The 27,378-nt window shown below is 34.9% G+C and overlaps 2 protein-coding genes across 5 annotated transcripts; both read left to right on the top strand.

The window, feature by feature from the left end:
- The first annotated feature begins 3,698 nt into the window (after positions 1 to 3,698).
- LOC149555176 (uncharacterized) lies at positions 3,699 to 27,378 on the top strand. Of its 3 annotated transcripts, none has more exons than XM_089829225.1 (3): positions 3,699 to 3,956; positions 4,276 to 4,317; positions 25,856 to 27,378. In XM_089829225.1, exon 3 carries the CDS (start codon positions 25,958 to 25,960, stop codon positions 26,990 to 26,992), a length of 1,035 nt encoding a protein of 344 aa, XP_089685351.1. In that variant the 5' UTR covers positions 3,699 to 3,956; positions 4,276 to 4,317; positions 25,856 to 25,957; the 3' UTR covers positions 26,993 to 27,378. The 3 variants fall into 3 exon arrangements, with proteins under 3 accessions (XP_089685351.1, XP_089685352.1, XP_089685350.1); XM_089829226.1 differs by lacking the exon at positions 4,276 to 4,317 and having other exon boundaries at positions 3,700 to 3,956; positions 25,856 to 26,966; positions 27,101 to 27,378; XM_089829224.1 differs by lacking the exon at positions 4,276 to 4,317 and having other exon boundaries at positions 3,700 to 3,956.
- On the top strand, positions 22,892 to 25,275 carry LOC149555177 (uncharacterized). 2 transcript variants are annotated; one of them, XM_089829223.1, is made up of 3 exons: positions 22,892 to 23,071; positions 23,445 to 23,554; positions 23,785 to 25,275. In XM_089829223.1, exon 3 carries the CDS (start codon positions 23,888 to 23,890, stop codon positions 24,947 to 24,949), a length of 1,062 nt encoding a protein of 353 aa, XP_089685349.1. In that variant the 5' UTR covers positions 22,892 to 23,071; positions 23,445 to 23,554; positions 23,785 to 23,887; the 3' UTR covers positions 24,950 to 25,275. The 2 variants fall into 2 exon arrangements, with proteins under 2 accessions (XP_089685349.1, XP_089685348.1); XM_089829222.1 differs by lacking the exon at positions 22,892 to 23,071 and having other exon boundaries at positions 23,328 to 23,554.

The raw sequence follows: 27,378 nt of genomic DNA, 5'->3' as shown, positions 1-27,378 counted from the left end.
TGAGCACAAAGTGCCAAAATTTTCAATTTTGGAAAAAACAAATTACAAAAGGCCACTTGGGCACAATCTAGAATATTCAAACTCCCTTATGAGAAGTACTCACCAAGACTCGTTGGAATAATTGTTTCTATTTACATTAAAAAATTAAAAGATATTAAAACTATATATATTGAAAAATTAATTTTATACATGAAATGACTTTTAATCATGATGGAAATACATGTGTAAATTCAACTTGTTGGAGTTATTGATTTTGGATGAAAATGGTGAGTATGTAAGTTTGTTTGACAACTAGAACTGCTAGTTAATCTTCCCTTGATGATGGCATGTGCTCAGTTGAAATTGCAACCAAAAAGAACCAGTGACACACCTTCAATTATGTATTGGATCCTACTTCACTCCTAAGGAGCATTGTGTTTCCATGTGCATTATTATGCTTCCACGTTAGTTCCACTTTGTGGTTCCTTTGATCACTTCAACCAATGCCACAACTTGAAAATGTACTATCCATGATGAGCTCCCAAAACTCACTCTATGGCGAAAAGTAATGCAATATTAGATTTCTTCTTCCTTTGAACTTTAGTGGCTCTTATCTTTATCAATAATACACTAGGTTACCATGTGGGTTGCTTACAAAGGAAGAGAAAACAAACTTAATGAAGAGAACATGCATCCAATTGATACAAAATCTATAAATGTTAGGAAATTTACTCATATGAAATTAATATGAAGTTGATCATGCAAAAAGGGAGGTTTTTACCTTACTATGATATTTATATTATTTCTATAACTGTCTTTAGTTTAGAATCAGAAATATAGAGCTTACTTACAACTAACACGTATAGATGGTTGAGAGGGTAAACATGTTGAACCATTTGGAAACTTTTCAGTATCTTATCCTTTAACAACATCACAAACTTTTGCATCCAACAAGTCTTGATCATTAGTAGGCCTGTTGTGATCTATTTGACTTTACTAGTCAACTAAATGCCACTTGACCAAACATACATTTCTAATTAGTTTTATTAGTATAGAAAAAAATTGAAGTGATCTTAATTATTCCATTTGTGTATTATCTTGTAAATTGGGTTAGTTAAATAAATAAATTTAATCTACATGAATTACTCTATAGATTTTAGGATAAAAAAGGTAATATTAGAAATTAATTGGGGAAATTTAATGAATTAAAAGCAACATAAAACTTGATATTGATAGGGTAAAAATGGTGTGTCAAATGTTAACATTATATTCACCTCACGATTGGAAGTTTATGACTCCTTTTAAGTAAAACTTCAAATTTTGACAAATGACTATCTATCATTTGGTTCACCTCCATGCCTGTAGACTTGATCTTAATAAGAGTGAAAATTAAGTTTGCAAAAGTACGACCTTATGCTCATTAACACTTGATGATGTTTATAAAAGGTCTTTGGAAACTTATTGGATTACAAGCTTCCTATTTTCTGAACTCCACTTCTTAGATGGATCAAGATAGTTACATAGTGGATCAAGATGCAACAATTTATAATTATTTGCTAAATTATTTTATCTATCTTCATAAATCAAAATTTAGATGTTTTTCTAAGAATTCCAGGTTAACGTCAAATTAAAAAACACTCTTAAATATAACTATGAACACATAAATCAACATTTATTTCCTAAATAAACTCACAACTACTAATTAAAAAAATTAAATAATTTTTTATATTTAAAATTCCAGTCTCCATATGAAAACAAGAAACACAAAGTGTCAAAGTTCCTCCCTATAGCTAAAGAGGGAGAAAGAAAATTAGATGTATACATATAGAAATATAAAGTAGGAATGAGAGGAGATATAAAGAGAGAGTTAAAAGAAATGACAAATGAATTAGTCATAATATCAAAGTATGATAGATACATACAAACAAATTACATATACATATCACATTTTGAAATTTAATAATAATGGTAAAACAATTCTCAAATTAGTTTCTTTGGTATCAAGAACATATTGACATGTGCACTCAATTTTAAGAACATGGTTTGATAAATGTGATCATGATAATAACATCTCATATCAATATGAATATAAAAATATATGTGGAGCATCAAATAATCCAAGCACGTGGCATGTCTAGCCCTAAACCAAGTCTAGACTACCCATGCTTACAAAACACATATACCAAACTTCTGACATACAAATCACTTTGTTTAGTAATTGTTCAAGATTTAAACATAATTAATAATATAAATTAATTCCATCTATTTAAACACAAATCCCAGATCAATATCAAGAATAAATATACTAATACACACTAACATAAAATATCATTTATATAGAATAAATTAAAAAGACCAAGAATACATTAAAAGATCATTTATATCAACTAAATTGAAAAATCATCTTTATAAAATAAAGTAAAAAACTAAATAAATTTATTTATAATATAATTAAAAAACCCATTTAGATAAAATAAATTAAAAATCATTCATATACTTGATAAAACATTTGTGTAGAATTAATTAAAAACACACACACACACACACACACACACACACACACATATATCAAATTTAATAATAACAAATTAATTGAAGAAGACATTTATCTTAAATTGAATATAAAATTGGGAAAATGTGAGTGTGAGTGAAGGGAGGGGAGTTTGAATTAATTAAAAAAAACTACATAAAAAAATACAAATCACAAAATTGATAGTTGTACTATGTACTATCATTTATATTTTTCATTAATTCAATATTTTTGTTTTTATCTATATGAGACTAGAAATTTCTAAAACTAACCAACTCTTTACCTTTCATTAATTCAATATTATTGTTTTATCCATATAAGACTAGAAATTTCTAAAACTAACCAACTTTATACCTTTATATGTATTTATGAGGCATGCTGAAAATTTATTAATTAAAGTATTAGAAAATGATTTTTCTCCTCACTAAAAATAGGGGAACCAATATGAAGATAAACAAATGTTATTATTACTTTAAAAAAAAAAATATGGAAATTAAAGAACTATAATATACACTAATAAATCCTAAAAATTCTTAAATTTGATTGGTCAATTGATAAAAAAATTGTATTTGATAGATGCACTAGTATCATGCTTGCCAGAACTAGGGGAAATGAGCAAGTTGTCGCCCACAATAAAACATAAAAACATGCCAAAATAAATCACCATGAACCCCAATAGTCGTTCATTTTTTTTTTTTCATTTTTTCATTTTTTGATTGTTGATTGGTCCATTAGTCCAAAAAGTACTATAACGACTATTGAGGGTCTTAGTGGCGAGTATTGGGGAACATTTTAAAATGACACTTTTAGATCATCTCACACTCTATGAGTTTTGTAAATGTTGGAAAGTAGAAAAGTTAGCTTTAAGCTCTTCACTCACCTACAAACCCAAAAAAATCAACAAGAATTGTAGGTGCACTTGGACAACTACTAGACCATTTCCCTAAACTCAAAATTAATTCCACTCACAAATTTAACAAAAAATTAAAGATAAAATAAAAAATTTATTATTCGTATTGTCAATAATAATAATAATGATGATGCAATGATAAACCAATCATTGCATTTGAGATTTGCGTATCCTTTACAAAAGTGTACCACACTATAAAGGTCATAAAAAATTCTCTGCAATATGAGGTCCATACCACCACCTAATCAATCTCATCAGCGATAAAAGTCTTCTTTCCCCTTATATTCAATTTTGCACAAAGTAATAAATATTTTTTGGCCCTTCTAATCTTTGTTGTTTTTTTGAAATAGCGAAATAGAAGATTTTAGTGTTGGGAATGGGAATATCATTGGTGTAGCGACAGTATAAAATGGCCTAGGGCCAGACCAGGGTTTTATTCATTAAAATCTCCAGCGGAAAAATGAAGAGAGCGAGGAAAATGTTATATTGTTGTTGATGACGATGGAGGAGGAGCTGGAGCAGTAGAAGCTTCTTCAGGTACACATTTTTCCTTACTTTTTCTTTGTGGGTGGTCACATGGCATTTAATTGGCTCCCTCTGGTCATATGGGTTACGTTTTCTGTTTATTTTTAAAAGCCCTCTAATATAAATTCCTACTGTTTTTTTCTGCACGATAAGTTTATGGATTGGGTACCTTCCGTATTGTTTTGGCAAATTTAAAATTGCGTACCGAATTGCCCTCGTTTATTAGTTATGGCTTTTTAAAAGTTCTTTCTGAAAATTTGTTCTGTACCAATCGATGATATCGTCTGTGCATGTGCTTCTGCGGTGTATATACTAATTGGGGGTCGTTAAGGGTGTTCTGTGAACAGTTAAACCAGCTACTTTATTGCCCTAGGTCAGTAATTGGCCTCTGATTAATTAAGTACTTGAATGTTTTTCGAATTGGTTTGTTGGTAAAGGATAAACCCCTATATCAACTTTTTTAAGTGTATGATCCGAGATTCTGAGCAATTTGGCTACTCTCGTTAGTGTATTATATAAATGTTTTGCCGTGAGAGAGGTTTATTAACAGTGTCTTGCTATTCTTAATGTTCTGAATCAGAATGCATGGCATGTTTGAAATTCCGAAGTTTCAGATGCCCCCGATGGACCTTACTAGCGAAGTGGTGAAATCAAATGCTTTTTATAATTTTTTAAAGTATTTCTAAATAAAATTTCAGTTAATATAATTGCGTGTTTTAATTTTTTAGAACAGTTCTACGTAAACCTGTTAAAGTTATATAACTCAGTTCCAGATTATTTGGGTCAACAAATTCCTGAGAAAAGAAAATTAATTTTAATTTATCTGATTTGTAACAGCCAATACTCTCGGTAATTTAACAACGATAATTAGTAATCAATAGTAGAAACAAATTCTCACGAAACCAATAATGAATAACACATATATAACCAGAAAACTCCAGTGTTGGAAAATCATACAAACACACGTTTATTCAGCTTTAGGGGTAACAATTTACATAGCAGAGTACAAGATTGCCACAACAATTATATATATATATATATATATATATATATATATATATATATATATATATATATATATATATATATATATATATATATATTTCAGCCTCACAGTCCTCTTTCTCTGCTTAAACTTTCACTCTCAATAAATCACCAACTTGTGCTAATAAAAACTTATGTTCTGGCCTCAAGACATGGGCTCCATTTATAAACTTTGACTTGAAGAACACTCATTGAGTTTAGCTCTATTTTTACACAACAGTTTTATAACATCTTGCATTATGCCTACTACAAAGAAACTGTAACTTCTATCTAAAGTTGGGGAAAAGTAAATCGGAGTTTGAACTTCCTTATGCATACTAAAAAATTTCAACACACAAACACCTTTCAAGGTACAAAAATCAACGCTTTTATAGGAAGGGAGGATTTTTGTACAATGTCCAACTTATCCCTGAATTATAGAAACTTGTCCATCGTCAAGGCCTTGGTCAAGATGTCTGTAATGCAATAAACCTTGATTAGTTGTGAATTAATTGATGAAATATTAGACCAATACTTTTCTCAAAATCAATGTTATTCAAATAGTAATATTACTTGATAATGCTCAAATGTCAAATACATTAGAATTAATTTTTGTTAAAAGAACTAGTTATTAAGCAATATTCACAACAAGATATTCAGTTATCCAATTATTATCACAATTATCAATCTTATTAAATCTTAACCGTATGAGCAATATAATTAGAAATCACAACAAGATATTCATGCACAATAACACCAAATATGTTAACTAGGGAAACCCTTGATCAGAGAGAAAACCCCAGTGGGGATTGTAAAATTTCTGCTATAGATCTAACTAGGAATTGAAATAAACATGCAGGGAAAAAATACTGAAGAAATACAGAGCTGCCAAGAATAAAAAATGCATTGATCACATTGTATTCAATAATGATTGTTTCATTATGCAACTAGTGCATGATTTATACGAAATAAAACTACCGCATGAAGCAATAATTACGTTGAGTTTACATGAGCAAATAATGTGCATAAAAAGTACACAGCAGTTCTTATTTGCCTTAACATGTGACAAAGAGTTAATAATCCATTACAATGAGATCAGATCCATAAGTTACAGTGATAGCTGAAACTTAACACCAACACCCTCACTTAAGGCTAACTGAGGAGAGCAAAAAGCTAATGAAAGAAAAGATGTAGCTGAAAATCTTTTGGGAGAAGAAAAGAAATGTGAACATCTGTCAAATGATACCGCCATAGTGATGAATGAAGATTCTTCTTTCAAACCGACACGATGATCATGATTAGTCTACATGAGCGCCCTCGAAGACACTACTCGAATGATGAGCAGATTGCAAATAGAGGCAAAACATCTGCTAATCAAATTGAAGATGCAATAGACAATAATATGCATAGCTTCCTCAAACAAAGAATAGATGGCAAACAGAGGTAAAACATCTATCATTCAAGGATGCAGATGACACATGAGTCTGTACGAGTGACTCTAACGACACTACTCAACCATGAAGAATAAATTGATGATTGAAAATATAGGTGCAAGTCGTCTATAAATCTGATCAACTATAGAAGCAAAGAAGCATTCTCACAAGGAGGCATGATAGGTCTACTGGAAAAGTGCATCACTAGAGTGACAAGAAAGGCAAGATCCATGCGAAGAGAGCATGATCTTGACCTATCTCTGATGCAGAATCCAGTCCAACCTCTAATGTTGTGACATTTCAATACAAGCCTCTGCTGGTGGGCCTAAGCATAATTGATGGCTTCCACTTGAAATAACTGAATGACATGAGAAAGAAAGAAGCTGAAAATTCCATCTTGGAGAACTCTGATCTTCAGTACTTACAAACAAAAACATACATTTCTTTTCCTAACAACCTTAGCTCTAATACCATGTAAAATTTCTGCTATAGATCTAGCTAGGAATTGAAACAAATATGCAGGAAAAAAATACTGAAGAAATACAGAGCTACCAAGAATAAAAAATTGATGAAGATACGCTCTGATACCACTAATGTAGATACGCTCTGATATCACTGACGAAGGTATGCTCTGATACCACTAATGAAGTACTGTTCTGATACCACTGACGAAGGTACGCTCTGATACCATTGACAAAGGGCCACACTACCCTTACCAACTCATAACCAAGAATGCAACAATATGAAGACAAAGAGATAACAAAATACTTCCCAAGCAATTTTATTAAACTTGAAAATCCAATAGCAATTACAATAACATTTCTACAAGATCTCTCAAGATCCAATCCAAGCCCAAGCTAGTCCAGATCCACACTCTGGTAGAAACCTCCGAGATCTCAACTTGTGCTCGCAAGCCACCAAGCAATCTCCTTGTTTCTAAACCACAGTCACTAGCTCTTCTCCAACCTTATCCAAGATCCAAGTGTAAACTGCCTCACATTCGGCGCTCTGTCTACACACTCACAAGTCCATCACAATCCTGCTGTAAACTGCCTTACATTCGGCGCTCTGTCCACAGACTCGGGAAAACTCACTCTTCACTTTCTCCTTCTCTTTCACACCTTGAAGCCTTCCAAGCTTTCCAAGCTTCTCCTTCTACAACTTTCACCTTTCCAAAGCTTCTCCTTCCCAAGCTTCCACTTCTCAAGCTACTCCTTGAGCTTTCACCTTCTTCTCAAGCTTCTACTCTTCAAGCTTCTTCTTGAGCTTGATTAGAAATGCTCATATGCCTTGCTTAAATAGGCACTTACCACCCCATGCATGACTTATCCACAACCTTCTAGAATTCCTCCACAACCTTCTACAACTTCCACAACTTTCTACAATATTCATAACTTTTTAGAATTCTTCCCACACACCTTGATAAATGGAATGACAACCATTTATTTTTTATTTTTTTCTATTATGCCACCTATGCACCTCGAAAATAGAAATCCCCTTTTTTTTTCTTTTCTCCTTTTTCCCCTTTTTAATTTTTTTATTGTTTCTCCTCTAATTTTCGTCACTTTCTCTCTCCACAATTTTTTTTTTTTGTTTTTTTTTTTTTTCAACTTTTTTTTTTTCAATTTTTTTTTTTTCTTTCTAATAATTTTCCCATGCAAGATGCTCCTGCATCAAAAATGCATTGATCACATTGTATTTAATAATGATTGTTTCATTATGCAACTAGTGCATGATTTATACGAAGTAAAACTACTGCATAAAGCAATAATTACGATGAATTTAAATGAACAAATAATGTGCATAAAAAGTACACAATAGTTCTCCTTATTTGCCTTAACATGTGACAAAGAGTTAATAATCCATTATGGTGAGATTAGATCCATAAGTTACAGTGATAACTGAAACTTAACACCAATAGGGATGGTACCCACAAAATGATGTACTAATATAAATATTCCTTGATCAAGGATGGACCCTGTTAGGAGTCTATGAAATACATTTAGTACATATCAGTCCCTGTTAGGAGACTTTGAATCCCTGTTAGGAGATTCCAACCCTATTAGGAGTTGTGCCAACCCTGTTAGGAGTTGTAGAAGGCAGATGGACTCACTGTCCAAATAGCTTCAGGGGCAAGACCTACGAACCCACTGTCCAAATGATCTTTGTATTATTCCTTGTAGAATAATAGAATTGAATTGTACTTCTCCTTCCTTTTTTTGTCTTGTCAACCAAACTTCTGCTCCTTCTGATCTCGATACCAGATCACAAACTTCACATCCAATAATCCCTTGGATCGTTTACTCGCATTTATCAAACACTTTGCTCTTGTTTGCACTTCCTTGAACACTTTGTATCCACACACCTTTTACAATCAAGGAAAATACTTTTCTTTATACCAAGTTCTCAAAACAATTCCTTGAGTCAGCCTTGAGGCTTTCCCAATTAGTTATAACAGGACCATAATAAGATAATTAGTAATTTCACAATCATATAACACTATCGGCTCACAGTCTATACAACTTCTCACACGTACGACTTTAGGATTTGCACACTCGTTGATGTCACCATTAGACTGTCCTCTGTCTATGTGTAACTTCACATACCTTGATCATATCTCTGTTAGGAGATACGATCCAATCATCAGAAACTACTTTCAGGTACTCTATCTTTGGACTGCTCTCTATAAATCACGTATATCTTCGACTTATGTTACACGCACTTAGCCTTGTCATTAGGACACAGGATGGAACATGTCCTTAACGGCACGCCACTTGAACATCAAAACTCTGTCCATACGATCACGATCTTTGTATGCTACTCTATCAGTCTTCGCAGAAACCATACTATGTTGTCATCAATGACAAACACAATCATGAATGCAACATTTCAATCATGTTACATGTTCTCCAATGCTTAGGATACTCCCCCAAAGGAATACCATCAACATTCATGCCTACAATATCAAATAATAATCAATATACAAAACTAATAATAAAATAAAACAATAAATGAAGTAAGCAGCCCACATTAGTAAAAGGGCACACTATGTTAATGGCCACCAAAATGAGCGGGCATGGAAGCGTCATGTTGCACGGTGGGCCTAGGAGAAGTATTTTAAGTGAAAGGCATGAGACTCTTAAGAACATTGAGAAAAATATATTTTTTATTTATAGCAGCAAACAAAGAATTTTGAAGAAAGAATTAAAAGTAAAGTTGAGTGAATATATTAAGGGGACTCCTTTGTGGACCAATAAAGTGGACCAAGCTATAAAGATAAGGAAGGTATGTTGAGAATTATGTTTACAATTGTTCAATTGTAATTATGAATTTATTAAATTTCTATATGGATAATTTATACATATATATATACACACACACATACACAAATGTATGTAAATATGTAATTCTAAATGAATGGTACACATGGACTTAATGGTTAAAGGTTTAAGATAAAGAGAGTTGCTTTTGAGGGAAGAGAGTGATCTTAATATGGCATCACCTCCTTATGTTGGTATGTGAGATTAGTCTACTTTTGATTGATGTAAGCAAATATGATATATTCTTTCAGGCCAAAATATTCCATTGATGTTAACATATGCATATGTGATAAGGCCCTTATATAGAGGATATCTCTTCTAGGAAGGACCTTAGTGGAACCACTCTAGAGAAGATGTAGAAGTAATTCAGGATGGTACTAGAGTTGATATTATATCATCTTGGACCTGGAGATCCTTTGGAGCATTAGTAATTCTGTTCTTGAAGATGCTTTTAAGGTAGGGGTTAGGATAGAGGGTAGAATAGTAAAGTTATATTTATTATTGTATAAATTCTGACGTTTGTTTTGCAGGTATTACTTGTCCTAGCTAGGAGGGACATTACATGTAACCTTCTTGTCTATAGGAATGCACAACAACTTCACTGTCCCCTTTTGCACACCATCTTTGATGAAGCGCAACTAGAAGTTTCCAAAGCTAGATGGCCTTACGTGTAGCCATATTGGCTGCTATATACTCGATCTTTGTAGACTTCAGTGCAACTACCTTCAGTTTCCTACTATACCAAGAGATTCCTCTTGATACCAAAATGAGACTTTACTCTGAAGTGCTTTTCCATTTAATTGTACTGCTTTACCAATCTGCAGTGGTGAACCCCTTGAGCTTCACTCCACCCTATTGGATATACCTCAATCCATGATTAACAATGCTTCAAAGATACCTCAAAACATTCTTAGTCTTATAGAACCATCTCAAGCCCACCACTATCTTGCCTTTTAGTCTTGGCACTACTGCTTATATGCTATTCTTCATAATGGAAGAATTCTCTTCCCCCATGGCATCCCTTGGTGCTTGGACGCCTCTAAAAAGCTAGAGGGCTCCACCATAATTAGTTCACTTGTAAGCACCATATTCGTAGAATAGTGCTTAGGAGCTTTTATTGAATTGATTCTTATGGAGCACCAATATACTCCTGGGCTTCTCTCAGCGTTTGCTCAACTGTCTTGTTCCTCCTCCCTATGACAGGAATTTGAGGTCGAGGAATCCTCTGTTCCTCTTGGTCCACTTGCTCTACCTGCCTACTATCCGTACGAGCTTGCGTAATTGAACTTTGAGGAATTTGAGTTGCCTCATCCTTGGGTGCTTGCTCCTCCAAAACCTTCTTCAAGTTGCTAGACTTTCTAAAAGCCCTTTCCTCCTTGAACTTCACATGCCTACACAGAATTGTGTTTTTTAGGGTAGGAATGTAAAATTTATACGTCTTGAAAGTTTTACTATACTTAACAAGGATACCCTTCTTTGCAGTTGGTTCCAACTTGGTTCTCTTCTTCACTAGAACATGACAATACACAAGGCATCCAAAGATGTGAATGTGCTTCGATTCGCTTTCTTTGTAGTGAATGCCTCCTTCGATGCAATCTTGCTCAACACCTTGTTCGAGCTCTTATTTAGTAATTATATGACAATATTGCAACCCTCTACCCATAAAAAACAAGACTGGTCTAATCATCGAGCATGGCCTTGGTTGCTTCAACTATAACCCTGTTATATTGCTTAATAGCCCAATTTTGCTAAGGGTTATATGGAATCGTCAATTCTTTCTTGATACCTTTTTGAGCATAGAAATTTTTGAAGGCACTTGAGGTATACTCCCCTCCATTATTGGATTGCAATGTCTTGATCTTCCTCCTTGTTTGATTTTCCACAAGAGCCTTAAACTCTTTGAACCTACTAAAGACATGTCTATTCTTCAAAAAATATATTCGCGTCTTCTTGGAGAAATCGTCATTGAAGGTAACATAATACTCATACCCATTTGAGGGCACTATTGATAATGGCCACACACATTAGAGTGTATTGGATTCAAAATTCATTTGGACCTAGTGTCACTGCTCATAAAAATTGATCTTGGTATATTTTACTAATGTGCAACCCTTGCACACCTCATGCTTCTTGACCTTCATCTCAATAAGACCCATAACTATTTCCTTGAGCACATTAAATGCTTCATGGTGAAGATGGGTATTTTTTCTGCTCTAGAATTCATTGTTAGAGTCTAGTCTGATTGGGTTGTTGTCGAGAGGGTTTAGATTTTCCTCCAACACATTATTTGGTGCAAGCAATACATCCTGCACAACACTATTCTCGTTGAATTTGGGGCTTGTCCCTCCAAGCTTGAGGCCATATTCAATCTTGTTTGGTATATTCACCTCTTTCAGGGCTCTTTTGATTCGTTGGAGGCTTGTTGTAGATATCCATACTTGACCTATTATTTTTCTGAGTTTATTGCTCCTTTTGCTTACCCTTTCAGTCGAGCTCACAATTGGTTTGCTAAGGACTCTGCCCTTCTTTTGCTTTATTGTGATTGAGATGGATTGCCTTCTCCTTTCTAGTGCTCGCTTGATGCACTCCTATCTCCTTTCTCCCCGCCAGGAGCTGAATGGGTATATTAGAGATGACACTTATAGGCAACTCATTCATACTATTTGGGGTAACCCCAACGAGGGCCTTCTTCCTAAGATGGCTTTTAACATGAAACACTTTGTGGAGTTGAAGGACAAACTTATTGTCCATCCTTCTTCCTTATTCCCCCATTGGCTCCATTCCCTTACGATCTCCCTTGGCTCCTTTTAGGCGGGTTCCCATAGGCTTCATTGCAAGATCGATTGCCTTTTGAACAAAGAGCTCAAATATTTCAGCTTTGTAGCATTAATGAGATGAGTTGAGGAGCACTTCATTTTTCGATGTCCTCTGTACTATGAGATTAGAGGGATGTGCTACTGCTTTTTAAGAGAGGTATGTTGGCTCTCCACTTTCTTCAGATATACAACCAAAGGTGTCTTGACCTTTATTTTCAGGAAGCCCTTAGGCTTCGGGACCACACACTCCATTGACGTCCCATGACACCTCTACCCTGTCAACTTATTACCTCCTTGAGAGGGACTTATTCAATGCATGGTGCCAAGCGGTCATTTGACATCACCCCTTTCTCAATATTTGTGGGGTCTAAGACGACATACTATCCGAGACAACCCTCCTCCCCCAGGATCACTATGATGAGGTCAAGGGCTTTGACTGGCCTTATTGATTATCCTTTTGTTCATAAGTTCTTTATGACTGCTTGAAAGCCTTGAGTGGTTTTGGGAGGGTTTGTTTCTTTCCTCTTTTCCTTTCTTTCTCTTTGCTTTTGTTTCTTCTGTTGTTTTTCTTTGGATGCTTGTTTGGTGTCCTTGTTGTAGATTGGTCCCCTTTTCATTGTACTTGGTAGTCCCTTTGACCCTTTGTGGTCTTTCATTGGACATTAATAAAGGTATCTTATCTTTTTATTGTTGCTTACCAATACACACACTAACCTAATTTGTAACCAAAGCAAGCTACCACGCTTGATATCAATCACTCTTGCTACCTTGGAATCCTTGGGACGAATGTAGGCTTTGCCCCCTACAAAGGTGACGATGTAACCCTTGTCCTCCAAAGTAGATACATCTATCAAATGCTTTGCCATGCATATGATATACACCACGTCCTCCACTAAGAAGGGTTTGCTAGATTCCCTCTGAAACATGACCATGCCAACACCAACTGCATGGTATATAGCTTTGTATCCAAGCTCAATATAGAAATCCAACCCCTTATCCAACTTGTTGAAACACTCTCTTGACTCCCATCATGTGGTAATAAGCCCCATTATGAATACACCACACATTGTTGGATATGAACTCAAGAGACATGCAATGAATGAAAACTCATTTGTAAATTATGCTGCAAACTCGCCCACTTCTATAGTAGTTGCAACTTGTTTCTTCTACTAACCCTTGTTTTTATTATTTGGGCACTGATTGGCATAGTGACCCAATTGATGAGAGTAACTTTTCTTAGATCTTTCTTTGACTCACTCTTTGAAGAATACCCTTCACTTGGTCTTGGCCTTTTACTTACACTTGCTTACAAGAGAGAGATTCCCTTCATCTTCAACATTCTTCGTCTGAGTTCCTTGATGAGCAGTTCCTTGTATCTCTGCTTGGACAAGTTAGCCCGAAAAATTTAGTAGATGGAAAGGTTTGGAGAGCCTAGTCCTACACTTGCTCATGGGGAGGTATGTGACCAATGCATTCAACAACAATCATTGGCACTAGACACTTTATTTTGTTTTTCTGATGATTTCAGTAGAAAAATGTGGGCATTTTGCTTGATATCAAAATCAGACGTGTTTAAGAAATTTTAGGAGGAATCATTACTAGAGAAAGGGTTGGGATGCGACATGATAACTGTTAGATGTGGTAATGGAGGAAAATTCTATTTAAAAAAATTATAAACATTTGTGGTAAAAACAATAAAAAACATTAGTACACTACCCTATACTCTGCAACAAAATGGAGTAGTTGAGAGAAGAAATCATAATTTACTGAGACGGCTTGGGGTATGTTGAAGGATAGGAGTGTTCCCAAGTAATTTCTGGCTAAGACAATAGATATTGTAGATCTTCTCAATAGAGATGTCTGACATGGACAGCAAAGGAGAAGACCCTAGAGGAAGCTTGGTTTGCGAGGAAGCTGAAAGTGAGTCTTGTTAAGGTAAATAGCTCTATTAAATATGTTTAGATTCCAGATGCAAAGATAACCAAATCGGACTTGAAGAGTTATAAGTTAATGTTTACAGTCTACGGTGAAAATCATAAAACCTATAGGTTGATTAATGTTGGCACTGACTGCTAAACATTCAACAGATACATTGTGATTGATGAAGAAGATGGACCCTTTCAGCTCTATTTAGAGATCAAGATTACCTAAGAACAACCTCTTAAGGCCAAGGATTTCAGTGTTTAGCTTCTGTTGGCTTCACCTAATAAGGGGGCTGATTATGAGCATGTGGAATCTCCTAGGTAAGTAGCAGTACTAGAACATTTTCTTGAGAACTCAGATCAGTATCTTGATGGTAGAGAAATAGGAAGACAAGTCATGATGATAGCACTGATTTGGATGGAGAGATTTCTAAAAATAGATCCGAGTTCAAGATGATGAAATGTTTGAGGGAAGATATCTAGAGGCAAGAGCCAGAGCTTAGTCAGCTTCACTCTTATAGTCAACTCGAGGGAAGATATCTTCAGGGAGTTTGTGAGCTGCAGGATTTTTTACCGGCAAAATGAAAACCCGACTGCTAAAAGGATTTTTTGTTTTGATAATTCTCATAGTAGTCAGTTGTTCTTTGTCAGCTTTCTTTATTGTATCTGCTTTGCATCACTTCATTTTTCCTAATTATTCTTTGAATGCTTGCTGAATTTGGAGCACCTTGCTTTATCTTTTTGTTTATATGATATAACAATTGGTGAGAATAATCACGCAATTACTTCTGGACACAAGAATCTGAAAATGATTGGACTTGTTGATATCTCAAGTTGCCCTTATGTGTTCTTTTGAAGTGGACTTGATTGTTGCTCTAAACTCACCCTTGATGAGTACATTCGGTCTCTTTGAATTGCAGTTAGTTCAATATTTTTTTTTTTGAAAAGTGGAACCAGCAGAGAAGTTTGAAGGTGCTTCTTGAGTGCCACCAAATTTTAAAGCTTCTTAAGTAGGTGAATGAACAAATTAACATCTTATATTTGTAAATACTCTTCCCAAGATTCCAAAAATGATTTGGTAGCATTACCCACTTGCAGTAGTGATAAATAAATCTCTATTATGCCTCCTCTTGACGGAATCTTCCTAACAAATCTATGCTGCTCCTATTGGTATTGCTTGACTTGTAGCTGCTTGGATTTATTCCTACTTGGTTTGAGATGTCTCTGCTTTCATAGGTTGTTATTACAATCTTCTTAGGTGAAGTTAAGGATGCAAGTTTTTAACATTTTGCATGCCAATTTCCACTTGTGATGCAAGTAATAATTCTTGTGAACTTTTTCTTTCACCTTTTTCTTCTTGCTCATTGGAAGAGCGGCCCTCACAACTTACCATTTTTTCCCTTTACGTTGTCCCCTGATGCTCGAGTGCTGTGTGAAGTACTTGCTTCATTTGGAAACACTTGATTTTCTTGGTGATTGATATCCTTTGACAACACATGACCACAACATGGCTATCGATTTCAGAAAAGAATCATTGGTAGATTGCCAACATTCGTGCATTACATGGCTATTTCTTAATACAATAGTATTCATCCTTCTGTATGGGCTGCCTCTATGCTTTGATTGCATAAGTTTGATGGAGTTGCTCCATTGACATTAGATTTGTTAAGATATTTAATGTTTGTCTTCATATTGAAGCTTGAGAAAACCCTCTCGATCAATATATATCATGATGATGCCTAAATGATATTTTATGCTTGTCTTCCTGTTGAACCATGAGAATGATCAAGTGTTGCAAGGGGCGCTTTGGAAAATATCAGGGATGTTTATAAAGCCTTGGTATCCAGTCTTCAATCTTAAGTAGAACTCTTGAAGCACAATATTTGTATGTGCTTTTGCTTGCTTATTTTGAGTTAGCATTAGTCAGAACATCTTTATGCAAATTTGGCAATATGCCTTTGGAGGATACATCAAAACGTTTGAGTTCATGGGACAGCCGAGGGTGATCAACTATGCATGCATACATGTTTAACATATATCTGGAGATGCTTGTACATGGTCAAATACATTTGGAAATGAGCAGATTAAAAGCGAATAATACATAGGTTAGAGAATGCTCATTTGTGTTGTAAATTTTTTCATGAATATGAATACAAGTAGGGTATGACCTACTTAGTAAAAAAGGCAAATGAGCAATACAAAAGAATATTCCAAACCAATCTCGACTGATAGAAGGGCAGATAGTTAACGAAAATAAACATTATCAATATACACCAATTATGAGATCGAATGACAGAGATCCATACTTGAACTGTCCACACTTGAACTAGTAATAAACTCAAGTATAAGGAAAAACACCTGGGTATGCTGTGGTGTGAAGAGATGCCACAAAACAATAGCTAAGTTGCTGAATTGGGTACGTGCATGTAGATGGGTATGGGGGTACGACACAACTGTACAAAATTTCTTTTGGGGGGTTAGGTATGTTTTAGGTACACTTCTACAATATATATTTGTTATTTCAAAATCTAGTGTCATAATATATATTCATATTTTATATATTATGTAAACCTCTATGTCTGAATTTAATAAATAGACAACACATTAAATAAATTACGATAAATTTTTATTTATGAATTTAAGAAATAGATAATTTATATCATAATTGAAATAATTAGACCTAGCAATAGCTACACAAGTTTAATTTTCTAAAAACACAGGATTTAGTGAAAGCACGGGGGAAACCTATCAATGAATTCATGTAACTTTTGAAGAGTTTTTTGAAGTATTCTTAAAATAAACGAATATTATTGACATGCAAATTGAAAATTTTGACATGTTTATATAAAATTAAATACAGTACTTGTTAATTGGTCTTTTTTATATCTATATATCTTAAATACATCTAACTTAAAAAACTTAAGAGATATTAATCTTTTTCATCTAAATAAAAGTAATCTTATCATTTATTTATTTATAATATCAAGTATATATCGAGTTATTTTAAATTTCTATGTATACAATCACCAAGATATAAATTTTGTATTATTTTAAGAATATCTATATTTGTTTATATTTAAGGAAAAAACAACTTTGATGTCCATCAATATAAAAATGTTGAAATCATTCATGCCAAATTTCCAATATCTACAATCATCTGCAGTCGCCATTGTGGCCTAAGTTGTCGCTGTTGTTTGATTGAAAGTGCATGAAATCACAGTAAGTCACCGTTGTGCCCTAAGCAACCATCTATTGTGCCCAAAGTTGCATGAAACCACTCAAATCATTTTAATTTTTGATGAAAAATTGGCTCAGTTGATTTTAGCAAGTTTTTGACTGATTTTAAAGTAGAAATTGAGAGTTCTTAACCATTTCGAATGAAAATGTTGGTGCAAGTTTTTGTAAAATATGGGAGTCTTGGGGAGCTCACCAATTTTGGGTTAGAAGTATTCACGAGTACTAATATTTCAATGTTTTTGCATCTATAATTTATATTATATTATATTATAGTATATAAATGACAATAAACTATTGTTTTTGATTGATCAAGTGCAAGGATTTTTGGCTTGGCCCTTGCTCAAATGAGGCTACAGTTGGGGGACCTCATAGCCTAGCCCTTGCTCCTGGTGAGGCCACAAATGTGAGATCTCATCCTTGGATCTAATGCTTGACTGTCCATTTGGTGATCCCATCTCCGACATTAAATGCTTGATTGTGCATTTGGCATTAATGCTTGACTGTCTTACTCCTCTTACACGGACCCCTGCTGCGTGTACTCAAAGTCCCCTGTCTCCATTGCATCCTCATTGTGTCCTCTGTTGGTTTAAAACCTTTGTGGCACCATTAAGAATGCCACTTTTTCACTGTTACATCTCAGGGTCAACCCCCAAGTAAGCATTTATTTATTAATTTAACAAACAAACAACATATACTATTTACTTAAATATAAAACCATTTACTTAAATTAAATTTTAAGATTAAAAATTCAAATAAAATTAAAAAATGTCAAATGACCAAACCAAAACAAATAATTTATTTTAAGGGAACAAAAAAGAAAATGGAAAATTTAAAATCGTTAGGGCTTTTTCTTTTGTGAGAAAGGAGCAGCAAACAAATCTGAAGTAGCGTAATTGGCAATGTCTCTTACTGGAGCAGTACGAGTCTCTCGTACTTATTCTTCATGATCTGGTTTCATGCCTTTTTGGACAGTCATTTTTAAATAGTTCAAGGGAGTTCCAGTGTCATCTATGCAAATAGAGAGGCACATGTTGTCCTGTGAAATGCTGGAATGTCTGAGGTGGGGAAAATTCGACTCCTTGTTGAATCTACAGGAGATTCAAGCCAAGATCTGGTTCCAAGACGTTTCCTACCTGGAATCGGCTAGTACTTGTGCTGATTCGGCAACTTAGAACAATATCAATATAGAATATGAAATGATACTACAAATAGATTGGGAATCAACTAATAAAGTGGGAGGCATTTACCTTGATAAATCCTAGTTTAGGTTGATCTAGCAAGGTGCTATTCTAAACACGTACAGGGTCAGACACACACATTTAAATGCAAGTTACATAAGTGACCTGTTAAGGCACTAATTCAAATGCAAGTTACATAAGTGACCTGTTAAGGCACTAATTCAAATGCAAGTTACATAAGTGACCTGTTAAGGCACTAATTCAAACACGTACGTTGTACAAGGTGTGAGCCACACATTTAAATTCAATTTGCATATAATGTATTGATATAGCACAGTCAATGGAAAATTCAACAAGACACCAAAAAATAGTCTTTTTAAATATGGAATGACACCAGAAGTGGATGGGAAATTGACTTCTAAACTGGGAGACATTAGCTTTAACAGATTAAATAAGAGTAAGCTGACCTCTTAAGTCACTAATCAAAGCACATATAAACTTTGAGCTATACAGTTGAATGCAAGTTATAGATATGCAACCACAATCAGTAGTAGCTCAAAGCCTCAAAGAGATTTTATGACATGGATTATATACTCAAATTACCCTGTAAAACATGCCTGGTGGAGGGCCAAAGGTGGATGGCATAAACAAGCCGAATTGCCAAGAAAAGAAACTTCAGCAGTTGACTGATGACAGCACCTGATATACTGAGCATTTCTTGCTACTGGAGGAGTCTTCAATACAAAAGAGATAAGAAATAGGAAAAAAACTGAACTGATGATGAAAATTACATGCAACACTGCAATCAATGCACCTTTGTGCACTTCTAGAGAGACGAATGACAGATAGAGCAACTACTGGGACCCCATTAAACTAGAAGCATACATTCACTTTCCACTGAGAAAATTGGACGACCCAATTTTTCCTTCAATAAGGATGGCATTAACGAGTTGAATCCTCAAGAAGAATAGAAACTTAGCATTCGCCTAATGACAGCAGCTGAGCATTTCCTGCAACTGGATGAATCTTCAATACAATAAGAGATAAGTAATATGAAAGAAACAACTGAACTCTCAATGAAAATTGCTTGCAGTTCTGCTATAAAACTGGATGAATCTTTAATACAATAAGAGATTAGCAATATGAAAGAAACAACTGAACTCTCAATGAAGATTGCATGCAGTCCTGCTATCAAATTGCCTTATCTGACACATAGCACTGTTGCTGTGGACATTACCATGTCTTGGGATCTATCTAAAGTAGAAGCATATGTTAACTTTACTTTGCACTCGGAAATTGCTATGCACGTCTGAATTTTTCAAAGAGCAATAAGAGCTATCTCCCATCTATATATGAGATGATTGTTGTCCATCTTTGTCACAACAGAAATATCACATGGCAGTAAAAAATAATTAAATTTTTGAAACTTTTCTAACAGGTTCACAAATAGAAAATGCCACGGAAATGTCTGATACATCCACTTATTGTTCCAGGGATGGTCAGATGTCCCCAACTGCAAGAACTTTTTTAATCTTTAAAAACCAAAGTCATTGATAACACTTAAAAAGATTGTTAACTATGTTATGCCAACAGTAGAATAGTAGCAACTGATTAGATATATCATGAGAGCATTACAACAGCAATAGGGTTAATCACAATAGCAGTGACAGTTGTAACTGTGGGTACTAAATTCAAGTTATTAGTGATTGTATACACTTTATTCAACTTAGTTAAAAACTCTCATGTCAATCCTTAAAAATGTAATACAAAATAGAATAACCAAACCACTTGCACTCTTATTGAACATGTGCAGAAGTTTCTATCCAAGCTTAAAACTCAACAAAAAGTTGTTGATAACGTTCACTGTTCAGTGAATCAATATCAAAAAGAGAGGGTGGAATTTTCTCTGTCATCAAAGAAAAGTTGCTCACCAAATTCAGGGAAGGATCTGAAATTGGCAACATTAGTCTGGATGGATAAGTGCATGGAGAAAAAAGTTAATTATTATGCTACATAAACTTGTTCCTCCCTTGCATTAAAGTGCTCCTGCATTTGTAATATTGATCCTGTGGAGGGAAAGCGACAGCAGGATTTTGAAACAGAAGACAAGTATGTGTATATACTATTTACAATAATAGATCCTAATGGACAACAGTCTAGGTTCATATTAGCCAAATTATAGAGAGAAATCAATTCTTTAGCTTAGATGATCTTTTGTATCATTATGTAACAGTTTTCGCCATTTTGATGAAAATATCCACTTTTTATATTCAAAGGAAGAATATATATATCTCTAAGAAATTGACTTTTTTAAAATTTCGAGTACAAAATTGAAAATAGTAATCTTATCAAATTCAAAGGAAGAAGTGTGTGGTCCCTCTCCCCTCTGGAATTTGATTGCAGAAAATGTCACAGCAGCTGCCGGTTTGGAGACACAATCAGCTTCCATATAATACAGACCAAAGAAAGAGACAACTATCTTTCTTGCAAATGCCTTTCCTTTCTTTCTAGATGCATCAAGTGTTATTTTAAAGTAAAGAGAGTTTCTTTGTGACTCCTCTTCTTATTTTGTGCAAACAATATTCAGATTTTGAGGGGCTTAGCTAGTTCAACTTTTGGTTGTCAAGGGTACCACAAGTTTTTGGTTGAGGGAGATTTAAAATTTGGAACTAAACAAGTCAACAAAGATGGAAGAATTTGGTGCTGGCAATAGATGAATCAGTTGAATTTGGCTTTTAGAACATATCAAAAGATTGATTGTGTATTTCCTGGGGAAATTGCATAATTTCATTGTGCATCTTGCAGTTAGTAATTACAATACCTTGTGTGTATTCTGCTAAGTATTCTGTTCGTACTGACCTGTTCATGGGTTTTGCAATATTTGTATGCTGTAGTACAAATGCAAGCAACAGCTTTCTAAGAGAAATCGGTGAGTGAACATGGTCATGCTGCTATATGCTATCAATTTTATAGAAAATGGTCCCAGCATGATCAACTTGTGAAACTGGAATTGAACAATCCTATGACACTATTACACATTGACTTCTTATTTCATCTGCTCTCAGTAGTAATTCCATAGCCACTTTTTATTATGCCATGATACCACTGCCTTATTGCATACCTTTTTGCCTGTCTTTTTGTAGTGCACGTATTACATGTATTTGGCCTTGTCCCACTCTATTCTTTTCCAGTTTTTTTTCATGACCTACCTTCAATGAGTTTAGCAGTTTTATTACATGACAAAGCACAATCCTCTAAACACTATCAGAATTGATACAACTTATTGTCATGGACTTATGTAGAATTTTTAGTCAAGGCACAAAGGGACATTTCCTCCTCTCAAAGCACATACTGCCTCTAAACCATTGAATGTTATTTGCTGCCTTGTATTTTTGGGCAAGGATATCAGGATATTATAATTTCAATTTGTAATCATTTATGTCCTCAGTCAGTGAAAGTTATAAGGGAATTTTCAAATAATGCTAGCATATCATTCTATTTTACTTGACATAATTGTTATATAGCTGCATATCCATGTATTCTATTTTCAAAAATTTGAGTTGGTATTGAATTGCTATACATTCCATATATAGCAATAGCAGATTTTCCCGTTTGAGTCTTTTTTTGTTCTATTGCATCTCAAAGCTGCTGAATATGTCACCATATGATATTAATTGTACTGGAACAGCTTTGAATGTAGAGGCAAATGAATAGTGTCGAAGATAAATCAGTTAAGTTACTATTGTTTACATCAACATAAGTAATTACTATTTTATTTGTTCAAAATTGTCCGTGTTAAATATGCACTCTTTTCTATCCTTTAAAGGATTAATTGTCCGAAGGCAGCATAATAGAAATCAAAATGTTTTCACTGAAACATGGATGTTCTGTGATAGTTTCCAACATATTACATCTGGTTTGGTTCTTTTCTCCATGTAGCCTGCTTTAAAATGGTTTTCTTAAAATGTGTTTATACAAATCTTCTACTTATAGATTCTTATAATGTGATTATTGTCATCTTTTCCAACAAATCCATGGTCTCGACTCTAAACAAAGGTGTGACTTTGCCATAGATATACAATTTCAATATTTACATTCAAGCAGCTTTTAACATTTAGTTTCATCAGGTGTTAGGGAGGAACTGTTGAGCAATTGGTAGGGAAATCTTAATTAACTGGCGAGATTCTTTTATGTGACGGTTTGTTTTTCATCTTGTTCATCTACTACTAATAATTGAGTTTTCAGAGTGCTGATTTTTGTATGTTTTATAGCATTTATTTGAACTCATGGATTGTGAGTTGCCTTTTGAACAGCCAAAAGCCATGCTAGTCTTTTCTCCAGGGTTTCTTTTTCTGGTTTAATTGCTTATTTTATGTGCAAGCTGTGCACACCAGCTTTGAACTTTGCTTTTCTATTCTTGCTATGTTGAGTTTCTTCTTAAAGGGAATTCTGTTTCTGAAAAAATCAGCTTTTTAGTTTCTTTTGGTTGGTGTTTTGACAAAGGCTGTGTATGTTATTTAATGGTGAACACCTTTCTCTTATCTAAATTTTGGTTAGTGAATTTTCATTAGGTCCATCTGAAAAACGTGTAAATTTGACAAGCTTCCTTTCCCCCGAGCATCCTATGTTGACTTTCGTCTTCTCTCAGTGTTCAACCTGCATAATTCCTAGCATTTTGACAGTGAGTATATATTTGTTACATCTATTTTATGGTCTACCGGACAATATTCATTTCTTTAAGAGGTTAGTTCAGGTTGAGTGTTTCCCTTCTCTCATCCTTGCTACATTGGTAGCTTGCTATTGCTATTGGTTTTTGTTTCTCTTAATTAGCTGGTTATCTGCTGCCACAGTTTTTGTCAATGTCTGCAGCAAGACTCTAGTGGTTTATGGCACTTTCACTTATGCTTGCAGGATTTGTTTAGGCATTACATTGAGCCTGTCTGTGCTGAGTTTACAAGATTTCTGAAGAAGCTCCTTAACATACCATTGAAGTAATATTACCTTGGATGATAAAATGTTGGGTGAACCTTTTCCAGATGCTCTCTGTCTCAATCCAATGACAATTGAAGATGCAAATGGTGTGACTGATAAGGATGAAATAATTGAGAATCAACATAACTTGCCAATAACAGCTGTTGCAGAGGTGATATGTAGGTTGCCTCCTAGTCATGAACAATGTACGGTAATGCCACAAGATGTGCAGGATAAGCAGAAAAATTTTCTTTCTCCACATAAGGGGAGAGTTCGATGGACAATTGCAGACACACTCACTCTAATCAATGCAAAACAACTGGAGAAGAATGTGCACTCTATTGATGGTGTAATAAAGAGAACAAAATCAGCTCTAGAGAAATGGAGATTAATTTCATTACAGTGCCAAAAGAACGGCCTTCGTCGCAATGCTACTCAGTGTCGAGACAGGTGGGAACATATTATACCAGACTATAAGAAGATCAGAGATTATGAAAGGAATACTCCCCCTGGGCACATAAGCTTTTGGAACATGATGGCAAAGGAGCGTATGGATAAGAAGTTACCTACAAACTATGCTAAGGAAATTTATGATGCAATAGAAACCTATTTTGGTCAGAACCAAAGTGGTAGTCCTGCAGACATGATAATTGATACATCTGCATCAGATCATAGACCCTTTGATGAGTGCCATTTTCATGTGAAACATTCACCTCCACAGGACAATGGATCTCTGGAGTCACCATTTCAGAGTGTGAGTGAAAATTCCTTTGATAGATGTCAACAGTATGGAGGAAAGAGGCCTAAAATGGTGCTTGATACAGCAGATGTTGTAGAAACCCTTATTGAGAACAATAAGATGTTACTTTCTAATCTCAAAATGGCTGAGGAAGGGCGCATGAAACGCCATGAGAGATATTGTAGCATGTTTGAAAGGAGAATGGAAATGGATGAAAAGTTCCTGAACCATCATGCAATGAATATTCAAAGAGTTATCAATGTTGAGGAGGAGAAGGTGAAAGCACAGCGTGAGTTAGTTTCAGCACTAAATACAATTGGGCAAGCAATGCTGAAGATTTGTGAATCTGTTGACAAACAAGCCTGAGCTGCCTTATACGCTTATTTGTTTCTTGACAATGAGCTTTAGCTGGAATTATCAACAGCTATACCTTTTTATGCACAGTTCTGTCCATATCGTGGCAAATTTTATGCACAGTTCTGTCTGTGTTGTGGCAAAGGAAATCTTTTGCACCAGAATTTAGCAGTATCTTTGAAGTCTAGTCAAAGAGAAATATCTGTAGTTTTATTCAAATTTGTATGCCTGTCTGTAAAGATTGGTTCTATTTCTGTAGACATATGCGAATTGATAAAAAAAGTTGCTGGAATGTTATATTTTTTCTTGATTTATGTCAGGGAAAGCTTTCCTTGCTTGATTGGATTGCCATGGATCAGTTTTATGATTATCTTTTGGGATATCCAAATTAATTGTTTTCGGATAAAGATTATTGTAATGTAAGCGACTTTACTTTTAGCAGCTACTTTCTGGTTATGTTTTGTTCAGGTGTTACATTCTAGCCATAGAGTGACTTTGTAGATCGTAAGCAAATTAATGGTCAAGCATTTTAATTCGTGGCTGAACTAGTCTTTCTACCATAATAAAACCTTTGTGCCGATGGAGTGGTTTCTATGATGCCCCTTCAAAGATTTGAACTTATTAGGTTGCATGCTGTTATTCATATGGAATGAAGGTTGCAGTCTTTTGGATTGGATATAAGAAGGTTACTACCTCCGCAGTTCACCCAACAAATTGTGCTAATTCTCTCTCTTTCCAAACTGCCATAATCTGTTGGAAATGAAATTTTTTCCTGCAAATCTCTCCTGGTTGATATGTGATGTATGTTGTTACAGAAAAAGATGCTTTACTTGTAGCAAGTACCTGATGCAAAGCTATTTGTTAGTTAGTGCAGTGACTCTTACAATGGTTTATGCAACTCTACTGTCATGCTTGCAGGATTTGTTGATTTTGTCCAATTTTATGTGCTGGGCTTTCAAGATTCATGTTGGAGTAGCTGCATAACATGCCATTAGAGTTGATTTGCCCTTGTGAGACAAGATGTTGGCTGAACCTTTTTCTGAGGGACTGTGTATCTCATCAATGGGACCTGAAGGTCCAAATGCTGTAATTAATACAGAGCAACAATCTAACCAGCCAATAATGGCTGTATCTGAAATAATTTGTAGTTTACCATCTGCCCAGGAGGAAGAGGAAACCACACCACGGGGAAAAAGGAAGCTTTCTTCTGAGCACAAAGGAAGAGTTCGATGGACAAGTTCAGATACCCTCATTCTAGTGAATGCTAAATTACTTGAGAAAAATATGAGCTCCATTGGTGCTGCAATGAAAAGGCCAAAATCAGCTATGGAGAAATGGAGAACTATCTCAGCTCATTGCCATGAAAATGGTCTTGATCGTAATGGAACTCAATGCCGGGACAGGTGGAAACATATTCTACCAGACTATAAAAAAATAAGAAATTATGAAAGAAACATTCCACCTGGCCACATTAGCTACTGGAACATGACTGCTAAGGAACGGTTGGATAAAAAATTGCCAACCAACTATACCAGGGAATTATATGAAGCAATGGGAAAACACTTTGGCCAAAGGGGAAATGACGCCGGAGACTTGATTATTGACACATCTGCATCAGATCATGGAGTATTTGAAGACTGTCATACTCCTGCAAAAAATGTACAACTTCTGGAGAATTCAATGCCCGATTCATTATTCCAGAGCCCTGGTGATACATCCACTGATAGGGACAAGCAATATCTGGAGAAAAAGCGGAAAATAGTGTCAAAGACAGCAGCTATCAAAGCAACACTGTCTGAGAACAATAAGTTGTTTATCTCGAATCTTAAGCTGGCCGAGGAGGGGAGAATGAAGCGCCATGAAAAATATTGTAATATGTTTGAACGTAGGATGGAGATGGATGAAAAATATCTAAACCATCATGCAATGAATGTGCAACGGATGATCAATGTTGAGGAGCAGAAGGTTAAAGCACAACGTGACTTGGTTTCAGCATTGCATACCATCGGGCAGGCGATGTCAAAGATTTGTGAGTCACTAGATTCTAAAATTTGACTTTCCTTCATATTATCTTCTTTAGGTATTGTAGTGTAATTAGATTTCTATTATTGCTATCAGAAAAAGCACCAATTTATCCATACCTGGCTGTCCTTTTTTTGCCAGATGAAATATAAGTTATGCTGAATTTATGAGCAACATTTGTATTACTGCATGTGATTCAAATGTCTAGCAGCAGTAAAAGGAGTCTGGAGATGTTTTTGTTGCGTCCGAATTTCCATTGCAAAAGTATGGACTCTATACTTTAGAATCGGTATATAGCTAGAACCATGTGTTTATTGACTTTGTAGTCTTATAATGGTCCGACTTACATTTCTCAGGTTGAGCACCTCTTTTACATGGCAATACTTATGTTTCTCAGGTTGAGGTCCTCTTTCTGGCCA

Source organism: Cupressus sempervirens, chromosome 5 (genome assembly GCF_028749045.1).
Source record: "Cupressus sempervirens isolate cs-2001-9-10 chromosome 5, ASM2874904v1, whole genome shotgun sequence".
In the NCBI taxonomy this organism is placed as follows: domain Eukaryota; kingdom Viridiplantae; phylum Streptophyta; class Pinopsida; order Cupressales; family Cupressaceae; genus Cupressus; species Cupressus sempervirens.
This window is presented reverse-complemented; position numbering and strand designations above follow the sequence as displayed.